The 22,529-nt window shown below is 26.6% G+C and overlaps 1 protein-coding gene across 1 annotated transcript; it reads left to right on the forward strand.

Annotated features, from left to right (window-relative positions):
* Positions 1-6,044: 6,044 nt before the first annotated feature.
* Positions 6,045-18,972, forward strand: LOC145972771 (aminopeptidase N-like). The gene is made up of 13 exons (XM_083101682.1): positions 6,045-6,098; positions 6,230-6,719; positions 7,825-8,274; positions 10,174-10,354; positions 11,416-11,554; positions 12,419-12,500; positions 12,933-13,210; positions 13,962-14,242; positions 15,066-15,256; positions 15,460-15,798; positions 15,883-15,952; positions 16,059-16,169; positions 18,832-18,972. The coding sequence occupies exons 2-13, from the start codon at positions 6,253-6,255 to the stop codon at positions 18,970-18,972; spliced, it is 2,730 nt and encodes a 909-aa protein (XP_082957808.1). The 5' UTR covers positions 6,045-6,098; positions 6,230-6,252.
* Positions 18,973-22,529: the final 3,557 nt, after the last annotated feature.

A 22,529-nucleotide genomic window follows, 5' to 3' on the forward strand; every position in this document is an offset into this window, starting at 1 on the left:
AAAGTAACAATTGTGACGGGAATATATTTATATATCTTCCTTATAAATAGCTTTTTATAAGATTTATAGTTATCGATTTATTATTTATGCTCATGTGCGTTAATAATATATAATTCAAAGCACGTGCACTTACAAAGATATTTTTTGGCCTGCGTTAACCGGTATTTCCATTTCTTTATTAACATGAAATAATACAAAGTGTTAATTATGTTCATAATTATAAATAATTATAATTAAATTATGTTATATTATATGAATAATTCTAATTATATAAATGAGAAAGTATCTGCAATATTTGACATTATATTATTAATGTAACATCTAAAAATGTATTATCTAATTTAAACTGTATTCTGATTTATTTTTTAAGTTGTATTTGATTTGTTCGATATTTGTAACTTTAATTGTTAATATTCATTAATTTTATTATCTTGAATCAAATCCTTAATATATAATAATGCATATTAATGTTTAAATAATACCTAAAATTAAAAATTTATAAAACATATTATTACAATTCTTTAATATTTGTATATATATAATAACAATTTTATATGTATATAATAAATTGTTGTTATAAATTTAATATGTATTATTAATATTTTAAATATATATTATTAATTGTTTGAAAGTCATGATCTTTGTAAATTCTATATAATCTTTGATTTATAATAAACCACATGGTACAAATTTTCTTATACATCTACATGTATATTTCTCTATACTTCTTCTTACATATATTTGAAGAAATGTAACATATATATACACTAGCGCGCATTCGTGCGAATATTTACACACTCACGCACGCGCGCATGCGCGCACTGATGCACACAAATTAATTTGCACCTACTATATAAGCAAATAGCGATATTTTAAAATAAAAAACAAATTATATAATCATGAACCATTTTTTTCTATAATTTATGACAATATTTCGCAATAATTAATACTTTATAATGATAGAAATTATCAAATTTAATTCACTTGATGTCATATAAAAGTCGCTTTCTATTAGAGTGATATATGTATATTCGTGAACCGCTAGTAATGTATGTGGCTATATACTATCCGATTTCAATCCGAATTCAATTTACGGATATCCGTTTAAAAAACGGCGTTAATTATAAATTTATTTAATAAGTTTCTCTTTTCTGAAGCATCATAAAATATAAATAACACGACATTTAAATTATTTGTCATCAAGGAATATTATATGTTTGTTTAGTTCTTTTCGGTCTAAGTTTAATTCTACGTCATATATCGTATAGTAGTATCATTTATATGGCAGTATTGTACCTAGGTCAACAAAATTAAAGATAAAAAGTGATGACATGATGACTTAAGTAACAGATTGTTAGCACATACTGTTGTAAAAAGTTCTGGGAAATCATGTAGAGTAATACGTGTAAACAATTATGCAATTTAAAATATTAAGTATCTATTTAGAAGACAAAGAAATTGATTGTGCGTAATAACTTTACGATCAATTATTTTAGATTTTATGTTTTATAAAAGATAGGTAAGAGTAAAATATTGGTTTCGTATGTATGACCATATTTTTTATTCGTTTGAACAGCATGACATTATAATATAGTCAAGTAATTATCGTTGTCATATTTTCATCAAAGCAGGGACGCAAAAATGTATATAATCGTAGATAAAATATATGTAGGAGCTATAATTTATATTCTCTCCGCATATTGCAACGTTATAACTATAGCTGCAAAAAATTGGATTGTCTATTTTGATGATTGCATATCGTGAAATATATATGTAGAGATATTCTAGCGAATAAATTTTCACGTAAATGTGCTATTTAAATAACTTCTGTAAAGTAGTCATTTTTACAATAAAATTTAAATGAAGAGGATGCAAACTATATAAAATCATAATTGGAATTTCATTATTATTGGATAATTTTGGAAGGCATTATTCACGAATATTTTATTATTACATTTTTTAATTATTTTTATTATATTTTATAATATTTATATTATATTTTTCATCATATTTATTACATCATTTTTATTATATCATTTTTATTATATAGGGGTATTATATAGGTTCCCGGTCTGGGAACAATAGTAACAGCGTCATGAAAGTAACAAGCCTTCTACTAAACTACACAATATGTTGAATAATTTGTACTACATAATCAAACGCGTACGCCCCGATTCTCTTTCCTATTAGCTAATTGTTGTAGAACGTTCGTGCCGGTTGCACATGCAGGAGTGAAATTAGTGTATTTGCATTATTCACCTAAATATTTCTTGTTTTAGTTTTTTTTGTATCTATGCCTAATTAAAGTATTATATTGACGTAATTATTTGCCGGTGGATTCTTCTAAAATGTATTCATCAGTTTTTATAGTTGATTTGACTAAGTCTTGCATCATATTTAGGTTATAATGCTTTTATTCTAAAAAATGTGTTTGAGGGCAAAAGTAACACGGCACTCTGTGGACGAAAGTAACATGTTTCAATGCTCAGACTGCAAGGGGCTTCCATAATATCTGTACTAAAGGCGATTTTTATTACATATACCATAATTGTGATTCGGAATAGATAACAATTTCTTTTGTATAAGTAGTTATCATACACTTTTTACACTATTATTTAGAATTAAACCGTTATTTAGACTTAAAGAAGTACAAAACTGGTGTGATATTAAGTATAATTATTTTATGATATTACTTATAATTATTTTGCTTAACGAAGATTATTTCTTTTAAGGTTTTCAAAGATGACAAAAATAAATATTTATTTTATTTTTTATTTTAATATAATATAATACAAATTTATAATAAAAGTTATCTTGCTGAATAAAAGATTATAATAAATGTTGCCTTAAATTGAAAAAAGTCATATTTATTTCATTTTCCCGAAAATAAGAACTGGTACATTTATCCCCAGACTATGTTACTTTCGTCCCAGGCTCCCCAGAATAAAAGTAACAATCAACGTATTTGCGAAAAGCTATAGTACCTCTTTAAATATCTATCATTTGAGATTGAAACATAGGTATAATAATAGAACAATAAATGGAGTTTTTTAACATATAATCTTTTTTGTTATATCTCTAATTAATTAGTGACTTATAATACAAAAAATGTTACTTTTGTCCCCGGACTGCCCTATCCTGTGTACAAATTTAGAAGTCCAAGGAACGTGAATATAATAGGATAGTGTGTCCGATGGAATCAGGCATAAATGATACATATGCAAAGGAAACAAAACTCATCGATATGTTAAAATTTATCTCGTGCCTATCTCCGCGCTAACAGAAACCTTCGGCTTTTTGCTTCGGTCCACTTACTAGTCTTCCAAAGATGAATCCATGATCTTGCGAGGGCTGGTACGTCTCTAGGAGAAATTATTTCCGACCTTTATCTCCCGCGATACCGACGACACTTAATGAATGTCAATGAAAAAAAAAGATTGTCCGTACGACAGAGATCAATTAGGAAAATGTAGAATGTTACGTACTTGAATAATTAATAGCGGAATTAATACGTATCTTCTTTTGCTTTGCTATGATATTTATAAACCTCAGTTTCCTCCTTTCGCGGCGAAAGGAAAAATAATTCATCCGTCCGCTAAAGATAACGATGGAATAAAGATGCTCCAAATGCGCGTAGAAAATGTAAAAATAGAGAATGGAGGAAAGCACTCTTCTATAAGAACACTCTCCATATTATTAAATTCGAGAAATAAGCTCTGAAAAATTTGATGATCGTATATAAAACACATTTAATTCCTTCCAAGAGATCTTATATTGATGAATGAAAGATATTTTCTAAGCAAAATTTAATATTATAATAATTTCTTCCTGTTCTCGAATTCTCTCTGTTCGAATATTGGAGTCAAGAGCACAAATGCGGAGCATATTAGAAGTGTAATTAGGTATAATAAGTGTCATTATTTAAGCACGAGCAAATGTGCTTAAAATACTTTTGATATTTTATATATATAAATCAGCTGAAAAGCGTTTCTTCATATAAAGAGCTGTACCCTGTGGGCGTAAACGCGTCGCATGTTTGCTCGCGTAAATGTATGTGCGATCTATAAGCTGCGAAAACATGAAAGTAAGAATCCAGTATTACTCTATCCATGTTCCACTAAACTTGATCCAGTCTTCGTCCCATGATCTGGTATCTATAATTTCGCATACCTTTGCATCATTTCACCACCTCCTTTATCGAAGTTCACCCACGCAGCGGATATAAGTTGTCATAAGAGTTACCTGCATTCAGCACAAATAACGTGACATATTTCTTAACTAGGTCAAGTTCGTTCCGGAGGTAATATAATAGACGGAAGTCTTATTTCGTCACGGTCACAATCGTGCTGAAAAGTTAGGTAACATTTCAGTTTAACATTTAAATTTACTTGGAGTTAATAATATTTATCGCTTCTAATTAGATTTTTTTGCTGGTATAATTTTATTAATAATTCTGATAAATATTCATCTTTACTTCCCCAATACTGATACGATATTGATCTTGACATGTGTTGTCAACATCATGTCCCTGAGTAATATGCAAAATAAAATGCGTTTTAATTTCTTAGGGGTTTAATTATACTGGGTAGGATTTTAATTATCCTGCAATGATACTCGATGCGTTTGTATTATAAGAATACTTTACGCATGATTACAGATTTTCTTATCGATCTGCAAATCTGAGATATTTAAAATGTACTATTAATTATGCAAATGAGAGAGTTATTTTTTAATACGTAGATTAATATGTTTTGTTAATATTACAAAAACAAGCTGAATTCTGAATTATTAATATAGTAACACAATAAATATAAAATTACATCATAATATTTATTTATTTTAACATCTCTTAAGTTTTTTATTATATTAATAATGTATATCAATATATGTATATTAGTGTATATTAGTATTACATTAATTACTTGCTAATACACATAAATTAATATATGTATATTAATTGTATAATAATAAATATCATATTAATGTGTAATATATATGTGATTTAATAGTGGATAATATTACAGTATAGATTATAACCTTAATATAATGTAAAATAATTACGAATGTTGTATATAATAAAATATTATATGTGTAATTAATATTATAAAATATTGTACATATAATTAATATTTAAATATATTTGTATATAAATATTAACAAATTACTGCGTTATATTAACATATGTTATCAATATTTTAAATCCTATAAAAAGTATTCTTTACGAATGTGTTTTATTAATGTACCATTAATATTTTTAATTTAATAATAAATGATATGGCATAATTCTTGGAGCACGTTATCTCTATAATATTTTTATTCCACATTATAAAAAAACTTTCTTAATTTTAATTTAAAAATCTGCTTCGTTATGAGAAAAACACGATTATTGATTTGATCGTATTGAGAGATTTCCCGTTGTTTTTTCATATATCCACGATATAAATTTGAAAGAGTGAACAAAAACCTAAAAAATAATAGTTATACATTATATTCATTTATATACAATACTGTAATATTATATTCTATCGTTAATAAGTTACATTTTTTCATTAACTTGCTCAAAAATAAATTACCGATTCACTCTCGTAATAATATAGTATATAAAATTTCATTTGAATGTATATTGTAAATTATAAAAATTCTCAAATTTTTGGTAAAGGAATATACTACTTTTAAATAGTATAAAAGAATTCAAATATATATATTTACAGATATTTTTGCATTCTACGTAACGGTAGCCTCTTTTGCTTTAGACTAACGCGAAATAGACGGTTCTGCCATCTTACGGCGCTCGATCGCTAGAACGAATTTGAATTAAGAAAAACGGCACCGTGCTTTGCTATTACATACCATTTCTCGATCGAAACGTCTGTTAACGACCTCAGAAGTTGTGTGTTTACATATCACATACACATTTATTGTAATATGGCCAAGTGTTGTTAGTCTTTGGAAGTTTCTCGAAATAATAAGAAATCATAAGTGCGCATATATATTTTTCATGTTACAATGATAGTGGATAAAACATTAATTTATTGCGGCTAATTATTGTAACAAAACATACACTTGCATAGAATTTGTGGTATATCTCATTATACAGAGTAAGTTATTCAAAATTAAGTTTATTTTTATATATTTGTCTTAATTCCTTCATTTCCACTAAATCATGGTAGAGACAGTCCTGTGTTTAATTTGTCTGTATGTACTTTCTAACAAAAATATATTCTTACAGATATCTAAGATAAAAGTAGTATCATGTTTCTTAAACTATTGTTAAGTAGCAGTTTAACAATCATCGTCGCGGCGGCTTTTTTAACCGACGATCAGATAATTAAAATATCTCAAGAAGAGTTAAACAGGCACTCGAATTATATATTACCGCAACAATATGATATCATCGTTACACATATCGAAAAAGATATTCTTGTCAGCAACTGCAGTATACGTATAGAGATTATAAATTCAACATCAAGCATATTATTGTATTTACACGTAAAAAATATTAGTCTAACTGTGTTTTATTATCCACATTATTCTATGAATGATATTGAAAAACCGATCATATATCCATCGGAAAAATCTACGTATGACATTGAGAAAAACATTGTCAAATATAAATTCGCTAATGATCTATTGCCGGGGTATTACATCATAAAATTAGTTTATATTATAACTGAAGATACAGGCCTAAAAAACTTTTATAAAAGAGATGAGCGACAGTGGTAAGTAACTGTTAAAATATTAAATATATAGTAATTTCACGATGTTTATGAACAAGTTCTGGTGCAGCATGTTATTTCTATTTAAAAAGTATTTTCTAAGAAAAACACATTTATACATAGACATGTACGTATCTGAAATGTTTCCATTCCTAATTATATGTTTCTTAACATCTTCTAGTAAAAAATTTTGCAATTTAATATTATCATTATTATTAAAATGAATGTAAGCTGCAAATAAAAATTAATTTAATTAAAGTAGTCAGCAATAATACACGTCTTATACAGCATTTTATTGTCAACACTCGAACGAAATCAAATATTCCGGTAGAGTTTCGAATTGTTTTCAAAATATAAGTATAATTTTGAAGGATTTATATTTTTACAGAAATTTATATTTTTACTTGCTTATTTGAAATTTGAAATTTTTGAACAAACATTTAAGTTTTACACTTTACTTTGACAATACCAAACATTAGGAAATTCGTTTCTAATATTAAAAAAACTTATAATTCAGAAGGAAAACATTTCCAGATATATGTTTATATGAATTCTTTTGATTCTTATAATCCATAAAAGTCATTATCAAAATTTAATTAGATCATGAACAATCACAACTTTCATAAAAACACTATGCATATAATATATAAAATTATATATACAAGCTATACTTATGCTGTTTCATGTATTTAAACGTGCATCTACACACACCCATACTATTTAGAAACAATACTAATTTCGCTAATAACTAAGACATATATACATATGTGATTCATTTAATAAACTATCACTAAAATAGACAGTTTCTTTAACTTGTATAAAATTATGTACGGAATCGTTGATAATATATCAATTAAAATCAATTTTAAGAAATTATTATTCTAATACTGTTTCATATTGAAATTTATTTTAATTTTATTAAATTTTCATACTAAATATTAATTATTAAATATTTATTTTGTACCTGTAAATTCTAAAATAAAATATTTTATGAATCTCGCACAACTAAAATATATGCAACTTTTATACAATTTCATTGAAACCACTTTTGCATAAAGTTTTTGCGGTGTGTTTTATTATTGTTAATTCATATTTTTAAATGTGATAGGTTGGCAACGTATGTTGATATTGGGATCAAACACATGGTTCCGTCTTTGCCCGAATCTTTAAGAACCAGCATGCCCTATGAGCCCATCTATGATATTATTGTAGAACACTATCAAAACTATACAGTTTTATCAAATGTACCGATACAAAAAATAGAAACGAATGATAAAAACATGACGAAGACACATTTTAATACGCTTGTAAAGCCTATTTATCTTTTATTTCTGACTAACCGAATTAATTTATCTCTTATGCCTGGTACAAATAAAAGTGTCAGAGTTAATATGTGGTGTAGAATACACTGCGAATTTGCACACAAATTTGCTGAAAATATAACATCGTACTTGTTCAATAAATGGAAACGTTTGAATAAAACTTGGCAAATAAATCATGTTGCACTTCCTGATTTTCAAAACGAAAGCGTCATAAATCTGGGCCTTATTCTTTACAGGTAACTATATAATTATAAAAAATTAATATATTTCGAAGATGAAAGAAAGGATAACAATTCTTGATAACTAAAATTATTTACATATCTTTTCTCTATTTTTAAAATATTATTTGAATATATTTTAAAAAATAAGTAAAATTGTATGAAGCAATGAGAGGAGAAACATATCTAATCATTTATTATTAGTCCAGTTTATTATTTGTCCAGAAAGTTATTGCGATTTTTGTTGTTTAAAATTTGGCGCTTTTTTTACTTTGTCTTTCTTTTGTATCTATGTTATATCAATTTAAAAGCGCAAACTTCGCACTACATTTTAATAAAAATAACTGTATTTTGATATTGGTTTGCGTTTTATTTAAACTATGAAATTAAGAATGAAAAAATAGCAAATTCCAGCGATTTTTTTACATGAATTCAAAGTGAGTCGTAAAACAGCTAAAGGCTCGCAATATTAACGATGCATTTGGTCTAGGAACCGCTAATGAATGTACAATGCAATGGTGGTTTCCGCAAATTTCAGTGGAGATGAGAGCCTTGAAGTTGAAAAGTACTGGACGACTGCGATTATTGACGACAACCACTTGAAGGTGTTAGTTGAAACAGAGTCACGCATATCGATTCGAGAACTAGCGGAAAAACTTGGCGTAAGCAAGTCAGCTGTTTCTGATTACCTGGAACTAATTAGAAAAACAAGAAAGCTCGACAAATGGATGCCGCATCAATTGAACGAAAATCAAAAGAATCGTTACTTTGAAGTGTGTTCTGCATTGATTTTGCGCAAACAAAATAATTCGTTTCTCGATCGCATTATAATGTGCGATGAAAAATGGATCTGGTACGATAATCGTCGACGTTTTGCACAATGGTTAGATCATGATGGAGCGCCAAAACACTCTCCGAAACCAAAATTGTATTAAAAGAAGATTATAGTGACTATTTGGTAGTCGTCAGCCGAGATAATCCACTACAGCTCTTTAAATTCGGGCGGAATTATCACGGCAGAGAGGTACTGTCAAGAAATTGGCAAAATGCATCAGGAACTGACACGTTTGCGTTCGTTGTTGGTCAACAGAAAAGTTCCAATTGTTCTACACGACAATGCTCGACTACACGACAATGCTCGACTACACTACCGACGCTGCATTTATCAATTGAGCTATGAAGCTCCATGAAACTCTGTCTCACCCATCATATTCGCCGGTCTTCTCACCAACTGACTATCACTTCTTTAAACATTTCGACAATTTCTTGGAGGGGAAAACCTTTAACAATAAAGCTACTGTCAGAAACGCCTTCGAAGAGTTTGTCGCTTCTAGAAATCTAAATTTTATGCTACAGGAATAAATAAATATTGTTTCTCGTTGGCGAAAATATTTAAATTTCAATGGTTCTCTTTTCATTTAATAAAGTTCACTTGCTAAAATATGCGTATTTGTACTTGAAGGTTAAAAACCAAAAAAACTTTCTGGACAACCTATATCTTCAATGTACATCAACTTATATAAAGAATAATATTAAATTATATATATTTTATAATCTTAAGATTGAAAATTACAAATTAAAATATAAAATTGTAAATTAAATAATTATATTAAGGTATAAGTATAGGTACAAATATCATATTAAGATTTTCAATTTTATCGATCAAAATTTAAAAAAGTTATATATATATATATATATATATATATATATATATATATATATATAGTGCGGTACTCGTTTCCAATATATTGCATTACTTCGTAATGAGCATTTATAAATAAAACATTAATAATAATATATAATTAATATGTTAATTTAATAAAATCATTTAATTATGTATTTGGAAATACAATATTTTTTATGTGTTATTGTACAACAGAAATAAACATTATATAAAACATTTTTTTTCATTTTCAGAGAAGCAGATATTATCTACAATGACAATGTAGATTGTTTTGCGACTAAAATCAAAATTGCCCGCTTCATGGCCCATAAAATAATACAGGAATGTTCTTACTATGAAAATCCACTTTGGCCGTTATCCTCTTTGTTAAATGAGGCTATTGTCACATTTCTTGGATTATATGTCACCAATCAGGTTATTTTAAGCATTCTTTAGTGCAAAACTTGCTCACTAGCAAACAATATGATTTATATATATATATATATATATATATATATATACATATGTATATACATATATGTATATACATAACAATATGATGGATATATATATATCATATTGTTTGCAAGTGAGCAAGGTTTGCGTTAAACATATATATATCATAAATATTTACCTTTACACAGCCACCTCCAAATGACTCGACCTTGACATATATTGTCAAGGTCACTGCCCTGAATAACATCCAACAAAATTTAGGCGTCGCTCGTTGTTTATTAAAAAGTTATAAACAAAAGAAGTTTTATAAGGTCACAGAATTTTTGGACACCATGTACAATAATAGACCTTTCATATTGAAAGTTATAAAGGAATAAACATATTGAAGAACTTTTTAATAAACAACGAGCGACGCCTAAAACCTTTTGGATGTTACTCAGTGCAGTGACCTTGACAATATATGTCAAGGTCAAGTCATTTGGGGCTGGCTGTGTAAAGGTAAATATTTACCATTATAGCGTGTAATTTTTTTATAAATCAGAATATTAGGCGAAGATTTTATATTTACAAAGAAAAGTGAGTTTTTTAAAAATGCTAATTTTCAAGTAAATCTGCAACATATATAGATAATACAATTTAAAATATTTTTACATTTTTATGTTTCTTTTATTTTGTATGCGTGTGTCAAAGTCACTATGTTACATTTGTCCGACTTTAAATTATTATATAAAAAAAAAGAAAAATTATCATTTAGATTCCACATAATATATGTATACATATAGAAATTGTGTAATAAGATAATTTTGCTACATAATATATTTTAATAATTCTAAAAATATTAATTTTAAAGTTATATGTCGAGTAATCATTTTTGTTATTAATATATTATATTTTTAAATTATTTATTCTATATTTTAAGAGTATAAGAGTGTAACAGATTTTTTTACATACACAAAGAAAGTAACAGCCCTAATGCATATTGCTATTGTGTGTTAAACCTAATATTAATTAAGTAAATACATTTAAACTATTTTCTATAGACTCTCCCAAGTACCCGGATGATGTACTTGTTTGTGGTACAAATTCAACAGGAATCCCTTCATTTCGATACTGAATATAAAACATCACTTTATAATACATCATTCAACATTTCTTTTGAACATTACCGTTACATTAAAGGTATGATAATATAAATAAAAATTGATTATGAGTAAATTTTTGAAAATAAATGCTTAAAAAACAAATAGAATAACTGATAAAAATTTTAATTTTATATATAATCTCTTCATTATACACATGCACACATATATACATACATAATGAAGCTGTAGTATATATAAATTATATATAAAATATATTATATATACAGGATGTTTCTTTTTAAGTGATACAGTTGATTATTTCGCGAACCAATGATTTTATTGAAAAATTTTTCGAACGAAAGTTGCATAGCTTGAAGGGGTACACATGATGAAAATATGGACTTGACCTTTTCAAAGTCAGGTCAAGGTCATTAATACTCTTTTACATGAAAATCTCTATTTTTTAATTACATATTCTTGTAGATTACCTCGAGAGCTTTTCAAAACGCTATAATAAAGTATTTTTTCATTGAGTACTTTTCAAGTTATAACTTAATTTTACATGAGCTATAAAATATCCAGTAAAATATTCATTTTTCGATTATCTTATCTTAATACTTTTATGTACTAAATAACCAATCAATTGATGTAAAGAAAAAACATAGTTGTTTTTAAGAAAAAATATGTAATTGTCAATTGCAAATTAATGTGTTTAATATCAGTTTGCTTAAGAAAAGTATTAAAATTGTCAAACTTTAACTTGTTATATCTTTTAAACCAATGTCGCCTCTCATTTACTTTTTTGCGCGGAATTACTCAGGACAACTTCCTCTATAACACATTCAAATGATGATAAAATCGGTGATGTGTAACGTTTTATGCACTTTTACCATAATTATTAATTATTATTTACTATAACTATTATCTTATTCATATTCTGATGTAAAATATATAATTATAGTATTCAGTGTATTGCGTATATTACAACAAATGATTACTGAAGAGATATTTTGGCAGAGTATCCGTATATATGTAAAGGACAAGTAAGTAATACACTATACTACTGTAATTACTATTTTTATATAAATTAAATTAATTTTATTTTTATTTAAACTTACATCATTTCTTTCATACTTTATTATCTTTATTATTACCATTTACAATTCTTTTTACCTTCAATGTCATTAAATATTCAAGATATATTTTTAATTTACATGTACACTTATCTTTTAAAAGTAATCAAGTTTGGCCATTCCTTTTAAATTATAATTTAAACTGTAGCATCAAATTTATATAAAAACTATAAATCATATGATTAATTATGTAATTAATTATATATTTAATTAAATTAAACATATAAGATAATTATATACATATATATATATATATATATATATATATATATATATATATATTTGCTTATAATACCTTTCGTTAACACATCAATAAATTTTGCATAAATTTTATAACTTTAGCAAGCCAACTTTTAACTATTTTGGTGAAGTTATGGAGAACCTTTCGTCCATTCAAATGTCTAGAGACAATTTATTTCGTATAAAGCAGCTAATTAAGTCTCCAACAAAACGAAAATATTGTTGTGTAGTGATAATAATACGAGATTATAATCAGCCTATCAGACAGGTAAAAGCAACGATATACAAAACAAATTTAAATAAGATGGTGAATGATTACCTACATGAGTCGCATTCTGTGAATTTGGGTAACTTTATAGTATATAATCTACAACAAGCTGGTAAGTTTGCAATAAATTTATTACATTTTATAGTGTTTATCATACATACACATTGGAGAGAAAGATTTACATTATTAAAAATATTATTCATTATATTATGTATTATATACATTACATTTATTATACATTATTAGGTTGACCAATAAATCCGTGCGGTTTTTTTACATGTAAATGATGAATATGATATTTGGAATGATATTTGGAGAACATCTGCAATCTCTCGCGTCGTATAGCGTTTATTGGTATTGATTAACGTCTTTACTTTGTCTTGATCAATCTCAACTGGCCGGCCCGAGCGTGGTGCGTCTTGGATAGAAAAATTTCCGGAACGAAATTTTGCAAACCATTTCTGGCACACACGTTCTTTCACGGCATACTTACCATATACCGCACATATCTTCATAATTCCTCGCTCGTAGAACTTCTTGTCTTTTTTGTCGAAAAACTGTTTTAAGTGCCGTTTGATGTCTTCTTCGAAAGTAAAGCGCCGTCCATTCAAGGAATTTTGTAGGGAGCGAAACATGTGATAGTCCGAAGGAGCAAGGTCTGGAGGATATGGAGGATGCGGTAGAATATCCCAGCCCATCTCCAATAATTTTTGCCGTGTTTGTAAAGACGTGTCGGAAAAAACCGCACGGACTTATTGGCCAACCCAATATAAGTACATAAGTATAAACAGATACTTGTACTGATAAACCCTTTGAAAGAATTATATATATATATATATATATATAATTTATTTATTTTACAGGATATTATCGAGTCAATTACGATATCGAGAACTGGCGAAGAATTGCAAGTTATCTAAATTCTAAAAATTATAGGAAAATGCATGTTTTGAATCGTGCCCAAATTATCGACGACGCTTTCCACTTAATAATAACAAACCAACTTAATTCCACTGTATTCTGGAATATTACAAAATATCTATCACAAGAAACAGACTACGTGGCATGGTATCCTATGTTCAAAGCTTTAGAATATCTGTCCAATATCTTTCTATTTCAGGAACCAATATATTTTAATATCAAGGTAATAACACATATTATAAACAATGTCAATAGTGATGTCTTAAACATACTAAAAACATATTACTTATTGCACATATTAATATTGTGTACATTTATAACAATAATTATTAAGTGCTTTCCAAAAAGATACATACAATAAAATATATGTAGCTAGAAAAAATTTGATTAGGTATTTTAAATATACATATTTTGGATGAAAGATAAGTATATTTGTAAATTAATATTCGAATAGTGTATGTACTAATATTATAAATAATTGGAGAGGAAAAGGGAGAAAAATTTGAAAATTGTTATCATTTTTAATCACAGCATGATATTTATAATGACGATTTACATATCATTAATTTTGAGATAGAAAGTTAGTAGGAAACATATATATTAATTATCTGTGTGTTTAATACTCACAGTTAATAAGTTTTTAAATTATATTATAGATATAATGTCTACATTTATGTCTACATGTCTACAATATATGCATGTATGCACTTCTGTATGTTTATTTTGTGATATGAACATGTGTTAAGGATGTGTGAATGTGCACGCAAGAAAAATTCAAATTTGTGTATAAATACGTATATATAAGTATAGCTATATAATAGATATCTTTATAAAAAGAATTCAGAGCTGTTTACAAAGACAGAATGTTCTTAATATATAAACCTTCTTAATATGTAAAATACAATTGCGCAAGATATCTTTCTATATAGTAATATATAATGCAAGAATCGAAAAATATAAAATTTATATCAAGTAACAATATAAATACATATAACTATATATATATATATATATATATATATATATATATATATTTATATGTTTAGGAGAAAATGCTAAACTTACTATACAATTTGCTTGATAAACTTGAATATGATGAAGTTTCTAATGAAGACGATCTTACAAAGAGTTTAAGAATGGAGGCTGCGAAATGGGCATGTAATTTTGATGGTCGCAGATGCATAGAAAAAGCCCGACATAACTTAAATCGACATCTCGCAGATCCCGAAACAAATACGTAATTTTTCTTATATATTGTCGGTTATTTTAATTTAATTGTTTTGTAGATACATGTGCAATGTTTATTACATTATTTGCTCAAAATTTAAATTTATTAGATTATGTTATGAAATTATAATTTCTTAAATTATTTGATCAAAATATAAGATTAATATGAGCAAAACTTTTATATTAGAATTTGTTTTTTGTTAAATCTCGTAGGCTTTTGCCATGGTGGAAAGAATGGACATACTGTCAAGGTTTGAAAGTATTGTACTATTCTCTTAGCAATGAAGATTCTCCTTGGTGGGGAGTATATCTTCTGGGAAAAGAAAAATTTAAAACTAAACGTTTAAAGTATCTGTCTTGCCCTGAGGATTCACAATTTATCAAAGACTATTTAAATCTAATAAAAAATAATAGTACAACATCAATTATGTTTTTCAAAGATTTTTCCGATCACGATTATATTAATTATTTTCTTTTTACTATCGCGAAGCATGCAAGGAATTCTGCAGTACTCAATTTCATATTACACAATCTTGAGAATATAAAACCTAAGTAATACAGTTTTCTCCGTAAATATATATCTATCATTCAACAATTTATGTGTGTATCAATAAATTTATTATTTTACTGTTACAGACAAGTCAGCAAGTATGCAACACTTGCTGTAATTATTAATCATGTGTATTCTACGAATCAACTCAAAGAGGTAAAAATTGCATGTGCTTATATATATGTAAAATAAATAACCATCATGCAATATCAATTTATCATTAAATATTGTTGTTCAATATCATCAAAATAATCTGTTTTAGATAAACGACTTCCTAACAAATATATTTATTAGTGTATTAGAAATTGAATTAGGTGAATATAGGAAGATAACATGGTTTTCATATATGGAATGGAAAGATTTGAAAGTAGAGGTAAATTTTATGAATACCATTATACTAATATATATTCCGTTATTAATCGTTGATATTTTTTGTTTTCATACAGAATATATTAATTTAGTCACAGTATCTCAAAGCGACAAGCAAAAATTAATGTTATGTAATTTCTATTATAAAATAACCATATTTTTATTTCTAATTTCCAAAAATATACTGTTTTTAAAATACACTCCTCAAAAAAAAAAAAAAAGGAGACTTTTTGTACCCTAAAAATTGGGCTATTTTCAAACCGCCGAAATTCGTCGAAAAATCATCGTAGATAAAAAATTAGAAAAGCAAGCTTGAAAGCTTTGAAGCTTGAAGTTTCAACATTAATGCGCAATTGGTAATTTTTAAAATTTTGTTTATCTTTCTTATTTTGCGTTTTAAAAAAGAACACACTTAATTTAATTCCTTAAAATTATGTATTTTTAACACGCAACTTAACTCTTGATATAAAAGGGGCTGTGGAGTTAGGACAATTATGTCAGGGATAAAGTAAAATACTCTTTGCTAATAAACTCTGTTACGATACTTTATTGGAAAACGAAACGACCCGACACTCGCGTGATTACTGTGTAATGACGAGTGCACGAAGATAAAGAGATGCGCATACCGGGGAGGATCGACAAAAGAAAAAAGTCTTTAACTGAGAATCTATTAGATGTCGCCATGGGAGTCGCCACATAAGACGATATAACATTAAAAAAAAATTTTCTCGAGAAATTCACCTCAAGTTCTATAAATTACAACATTTTCCCTGCGAAAAGCTTCTTTAAAAATTTTCCTCCGACTTTTTTTGACCGAGTAATATAAATAATAAGTAAGATTTTGAAAATAAACCAGCATTTTTTAGATATGATGTTGATACTCGACGAAAAATGGTCGTAGACAAAAAATAAAGAAAGCATTATGATGCTTGAAATTTCATCTTTAACGCGCTATCGTTAGTTTCTTTTATTTTTTATCTTCCTTGTTCTATGCTTTAAAAAGAGACATTGTTTTGTTTATTAAAATTACGTATTTTTGACACTCTGCAGTTCTATAAAAAAATTTTTCTCGAAAAATTTTTTCATTATATCTAAAAAATACTGGTTTATTTTCAAAATTGTATTACTCGGCCAAAAAAATCGTAGGAAAATTAAAAAAAAAGCGTTTCAGGCAAAATGTTGTAGTTTATGAAATTTTAGTTGAATTTCTCGAGAAAAATTTTTTTATCAAGTTTCGATGTGTTAAAAATATATAATTTTAAGGAACTAAACAATGTGTTCTTTTTTAAAGCGCAAAATAAGAAAGATGAAAAAATTTTTAAACATCACCGACTGTACGTTAAAGTTGAAGCTTCAAGCTTCAAAATACTTTTTTTATTTTTTGCCTACGATAATTTTTCGACGAATTTCAGCGATTTAAAAATAGATTAATTTTTAAGGTACAAATAGTGTTCCCTATTTTTTAAGTAGTGTATTATAATTTTTAGTGAATAAGAGAGTGAGAAAGAACATGGGAGCAAGCGAAAGCAAAAGAGAAAGAGAATTTCTTTGCTTTGAAATTTTAATTATCTTATTAAAAATGAATTTGTATAAATATTAAAAAGAGAATTTATAGCTTTGAGATGTTAAATAGCTCTTAGTTAAATAAATTTAAATATTTTTTCAATATGATTGAGAGAGTTATTAGATAATGTGATTAGCATACTCTAATATTACATAAGTCATTTGTTAAACTAAAACTGTGATAATGGTAGGTTAACGCAACAAGTAATACAAAAAATGGCCTGCTAGATATAATAATTATAATATTATAATATAATGATATTTTCTCTGTGATAGCCATAGCTCTTATAAATTTCTAATTTTATATTTAAAATCGCTAATTCTAAATACTGTGAATTTTTATTTGTCAAAAGTTACTTACAAAATATTACTTATAAACATTCTTAGCAGACATAAGAATTGTTAAGTAAAATATGGTGCAACACTATGCACATAATGTAATAGAACGTAGTATAATAGGAGTATGATTTCATTTTCGTTTCAGCAATTTCGTATCGATATTTTTTCATCTACGCTTTTTTATAGGGTTTAGAGATTATTTATTTTAATAAAAATCTTAAGTTCAGATTTACTTCGTTATTTAGTATCGCATCGAAGAAAGAAATGTATTCCATGTACAACGATTTATTTGGAAAAAAAAATTAATTTTCTCTGAAACTGAGGCACTATCATCCGCATTTCGCTTTCTCTTACTAGTTCGAAAAATTTAAATTTATATTTCACATTTAGAGCTTTACTAATTTCTTAAAATTCGTATCACTTTATTCAATAGCTGACAAATTTTTTACAAAGATGCGAAACCTGCATAGAAATCGACATATATTGATTTAAAATGTTTACAAACTTATAAACCCTTTATTTCTTCGGGGTTACTAAAATTTTGATTCTGAGAAGAGAATGTAATTTTCATAATCTATAATTATTATTATTCATTCCAATTATATTTAAGATTATTATTATAAATAAAATAATCAAGATATATATATATATATATATATATATATATATATATATATATATACGAGATAATATTTAATATAATATTTATTGATAATTGATAGTTGCTATTCAGTAATAATTAATATCGATATAATCTGTTTTAGACAAGCCGATTGAGTAGAACTAACGAATATGTCAAAAGTGTTATGCAATTGATTTTAGATATTCAAAACAAGATACAAATACGCCTTCTCGAAATCAAAAGTCAACAGGATTATTTTCAGAATTTTGTAAAATATCAATAATACCCGTATAATGAAAGTAACAATTATGACGCGAATACATCTATATATCATTCTTATAAATAGCTTTTTATAATGTTTATAGTTATCGATTTATTATTTATGCTTATGTGCATTAATAATATATAATTAAATGCATTTACAAGGATTTATTTTATCCTGCAATTCATATTTGCACTGATGTTTTTATATCCTTATGAACATGAAGTAATGCAAAGTGTAAATTATATTTATAATTATAATATATAAATAATTCTAATTAAATTATGTTATATTATAATTAAATTAAATATAAATTATATTCATAATTATAATATATAAATAATTATAATTAAATTATGTTGTATGTGTTATGGTGTATATATAAATAATTCTAATTATATTAATTGAGAAAGTATCTGCAATATATTTAACATTATATTATTAATGTACTAAAAATGTATTATCTAATTTAAATTGTATTCTGATTTATTTTTTAAATTGTATCTGATTTGTTCTATATTTGTAACTTTATTTGTTAATATTTATTAATTTTATTATCTTGAATCAAATTTTGATTATAAGTATAATATAAGTATAATAATACATATTAATATTTAAATAACATCTAAAATTAAAAATTTATAAAACTGTTATAATTCTTAAATATATATATATATATATATATATATATATATATATATATATATAAATGATAAATTGTTGTTATAAATTTAATATGTATTATTAATATTTTAAATATATATTATTAATTGTTTGAAACTCATGATCTTTGTATAAATTTGATATAATCTTTAATTTATAATATATATATAAATCACATGGCTCAATTTTCTTATACATTTACATTTACATCTATTTCTCTATACTTCTTCTTACATATATTTAAGGAAATGTAACATATATACGCTCGCGCGCATTCGTGTGAATATTTACACACGCACGCGTGCATGTACGCGCGCACTAATGCAAACAAATTAATTTGCGCCTACTACATGAGGAAATAGCGATATTTTTGAATAAAAAAGAAATTATAATCATGAATCATTTTTTTTCTATAATTTATAACAATATAGAAATTATCAAATTTAATTCACTTGATGTCATATAAAAGTTACTGCTTTTTGTTAGATTGCTATATTGATATATAGATTAATATGTATATTCATGAATCGCTGCATACTATCCGATTTCAATCTGAGTTCAATTTTTGGATGTTCCTTTTAAAAATGGCGTTAATTACAAATTATTATTTAATAAATTTCTCTTTTCTAAAGCATCATAGAAATAATTCACATTTTAATTTATTTTTCATTAAGGAATATTGTTCTTTAGTTCTGTTTGATTTAAGTTTAATTCCATGTCTTATATTGCTCATATTTTATATTTATTCTTTTTTTTCTTTTAACTGAAAAAAAATTTTATTTTCAGCTGTTTCTTTCTTTCTCTATTTGTTTATATTTTTGTCATGTGTTATGTTTAGATTCTACATAAAATATTATTTCACATGCGCCATTAAATTGTTTTTATGTAAGTTTCACACAAACGAGTAAATGATTCTCTCTCAGCGTATATCCACGTTCTATGATAAGAAACATAGAGATATATTGTAAAACTAATTATTCGTTTGAATAGCATGACATTATAATACAGTAAAATAATTATCGTTGTCACATTTCATCAAAGCAGGGCCGAAAAAATCTAAATAATCGTAGATAAAAAATATATTCGAGCTATGATTTATATTCTCTCCGCATATTGTAACGTTATAACTATATAAAAACGTTATAACTATATACAAAATGAATTGTGTTTTGATGATTATATCATGAAATATGTAGAGATATTCCATTTAATAAATTTTCGCCTATACATGCTATCTATATAACTTGTGTAACTTAATAATTTTTATGAAGAAATTTAAATGAATAGTATGCTTGAATGCAAACTATATAAAATCGTAATTGGAATTTCGTCCATATTGGATAATTTTGAAAGGCATTATTCACGAGTTATATTTTTTATTATTTTTATTATATACTCTGCGTACGAATTTAGAAGTCCAAGAAATACGAGTAGATTAGAATATTGTGTGAAATGGAATCAGGTATGATACGATGTACGTACATAAGGGGAATAAAACTCATCGGTATATTAAAATTTATTTCCAGCCTTTCTCGGCGCTAGTAGAAACCTTTAGTTTTTTGCTTTGGTCCACCTACTGGACTTCCAAGAATAAATCCATGATTTTGTGAAGGCCAGGAGTGACTCTAAGAGAAACTATTTTCGACCCTTATCTCCCGCGGTATCGGCGACACGCAATAAATGTCAATGAAAAAAAAAATTGCCTGCACGGCAGAGATCAATTAGGAAAACATAGAACGTTATGTACATGAATAACATTTGACGAAATCGATACGTATCTTCTTTTGCTTCGCCGTGATATTTGTAAACTTCAGCTTCTTCCTTTTGCGGCGAAAACAAAACAAACTAATCTGTCTGCTAAAAATAACGATGGAATAAAGATGCTTTAAACGCGCGTGGTGAAAAATGCAAAAATGGAGGACGGAAGAAACAACTCTTGGTAATTATTTAGCTTAGGGGAGCCACCTCGGATAACCTTGACATATGTCGTCAAGGTCACTGTCCTGAGTAACATTCAAAAGGTTTTAGCCGGCGCTCGTTGTTTATTTAAAAGTTATTAACAAAAGAATTTCACAATTTTAATGCATTTTATCTCCGAAAATATTGATTTGAGAAAAAAAATTTTAAGCAAAAAATAAAGCCGCTGAAAAACTCTACGAAAAAGGTTATATCCTTTTTTTTCATAAACCTACTATTTTAGCTGTTATAGAAAAAAATAATTATTTTAAATCATCACTTGGAGGATCACTTTAATCATTATTTAGCGGAATTTAGTTTCAAAAAGACATTCGATGATGAAAACCGATTAGATGCTTCCTTTCGAATAATGGCTGCTATGTATCCTATCAATGAAAATATAAATGAATTATAAATTACAATAAATAAACATTTATGCTACTTCCTAAAACTATTATTCTTTATTTTAAATACATTTAATACAATTAAAAAATATCACAAATGTATGTGTACATACACACACACACACACACACACACACACACGCGCGCGCGCGCGCGGGGCGTGCAAGGGGAGGCCTTAGGCCCCCCCTCCTCCCGCAACCATCCCGCCGGTAGGGGACATATTGCGAAGAGTTGAATCACAATGGATATATGCTGTAAGTTATAAAGCGAGGTTCACCTTGCCTACCGGCGGAATGGTTGCGGGAGGGGGGGCCAAAGGCCACCCTTGCACCACCCCGCGCGCGCGCGCGCTCGCGTGTGTGTATGTGTGTACACATACATTTGTGATAATTTTTAATTGTATTAAATTGTATTAAATTCTATATAAATTTAAATTGTATTAAATGTATTTAAAATTATTATTTTTTTATATAACAGCTAAAATAGTAGGTTTATGGAAAAAATGCATATAACTTTTTTTGTAGAGTTTTTCAGCGGCTTTATTTTTTGCTTAAA

Source organism: Camponotus vicinus, unplaced genomic scaffold, assembly GCF_025532165.1.
Source record: "Camponotus vicinus isolate PSW18456_S1 unplaced genomic scaffold, iyCamVici1.0 SCAF_6, whole genome shotgun sequence".
In the NCBI taxonomy this organism is placed as follows: Eukaryota; Metazoa; Arthropoda; class Insecta; order Hymenoptera; family Formicidae; genus Camponotus; species Camponotus vicinus.

Bases quoted from the DNA above. Each gene is read 5' to 3' on its own strand.
- LOC145972771 (XM_083101682.1), top strand. From the start codon at position 6,253: ATGTTTCTTAAACTATTGTTAAGTAGCAGTTTAACAATCATCGTCGCG. The intron at 15,257-15,459 runs GTAATTTTTCTT...TAAATCTCGTAG, and splicing joins GCAGATCCCGAAACAAATAC to GCTTTTGCCATGGTGGAAAG. The intron at 16,170-18,831 runs GTAAATTTTATG...AATCTGTTTTAG, and splicing joins GGAAAGATTTGAAAGTAGAG to ACAAGCCGATTGAGTAGAAC.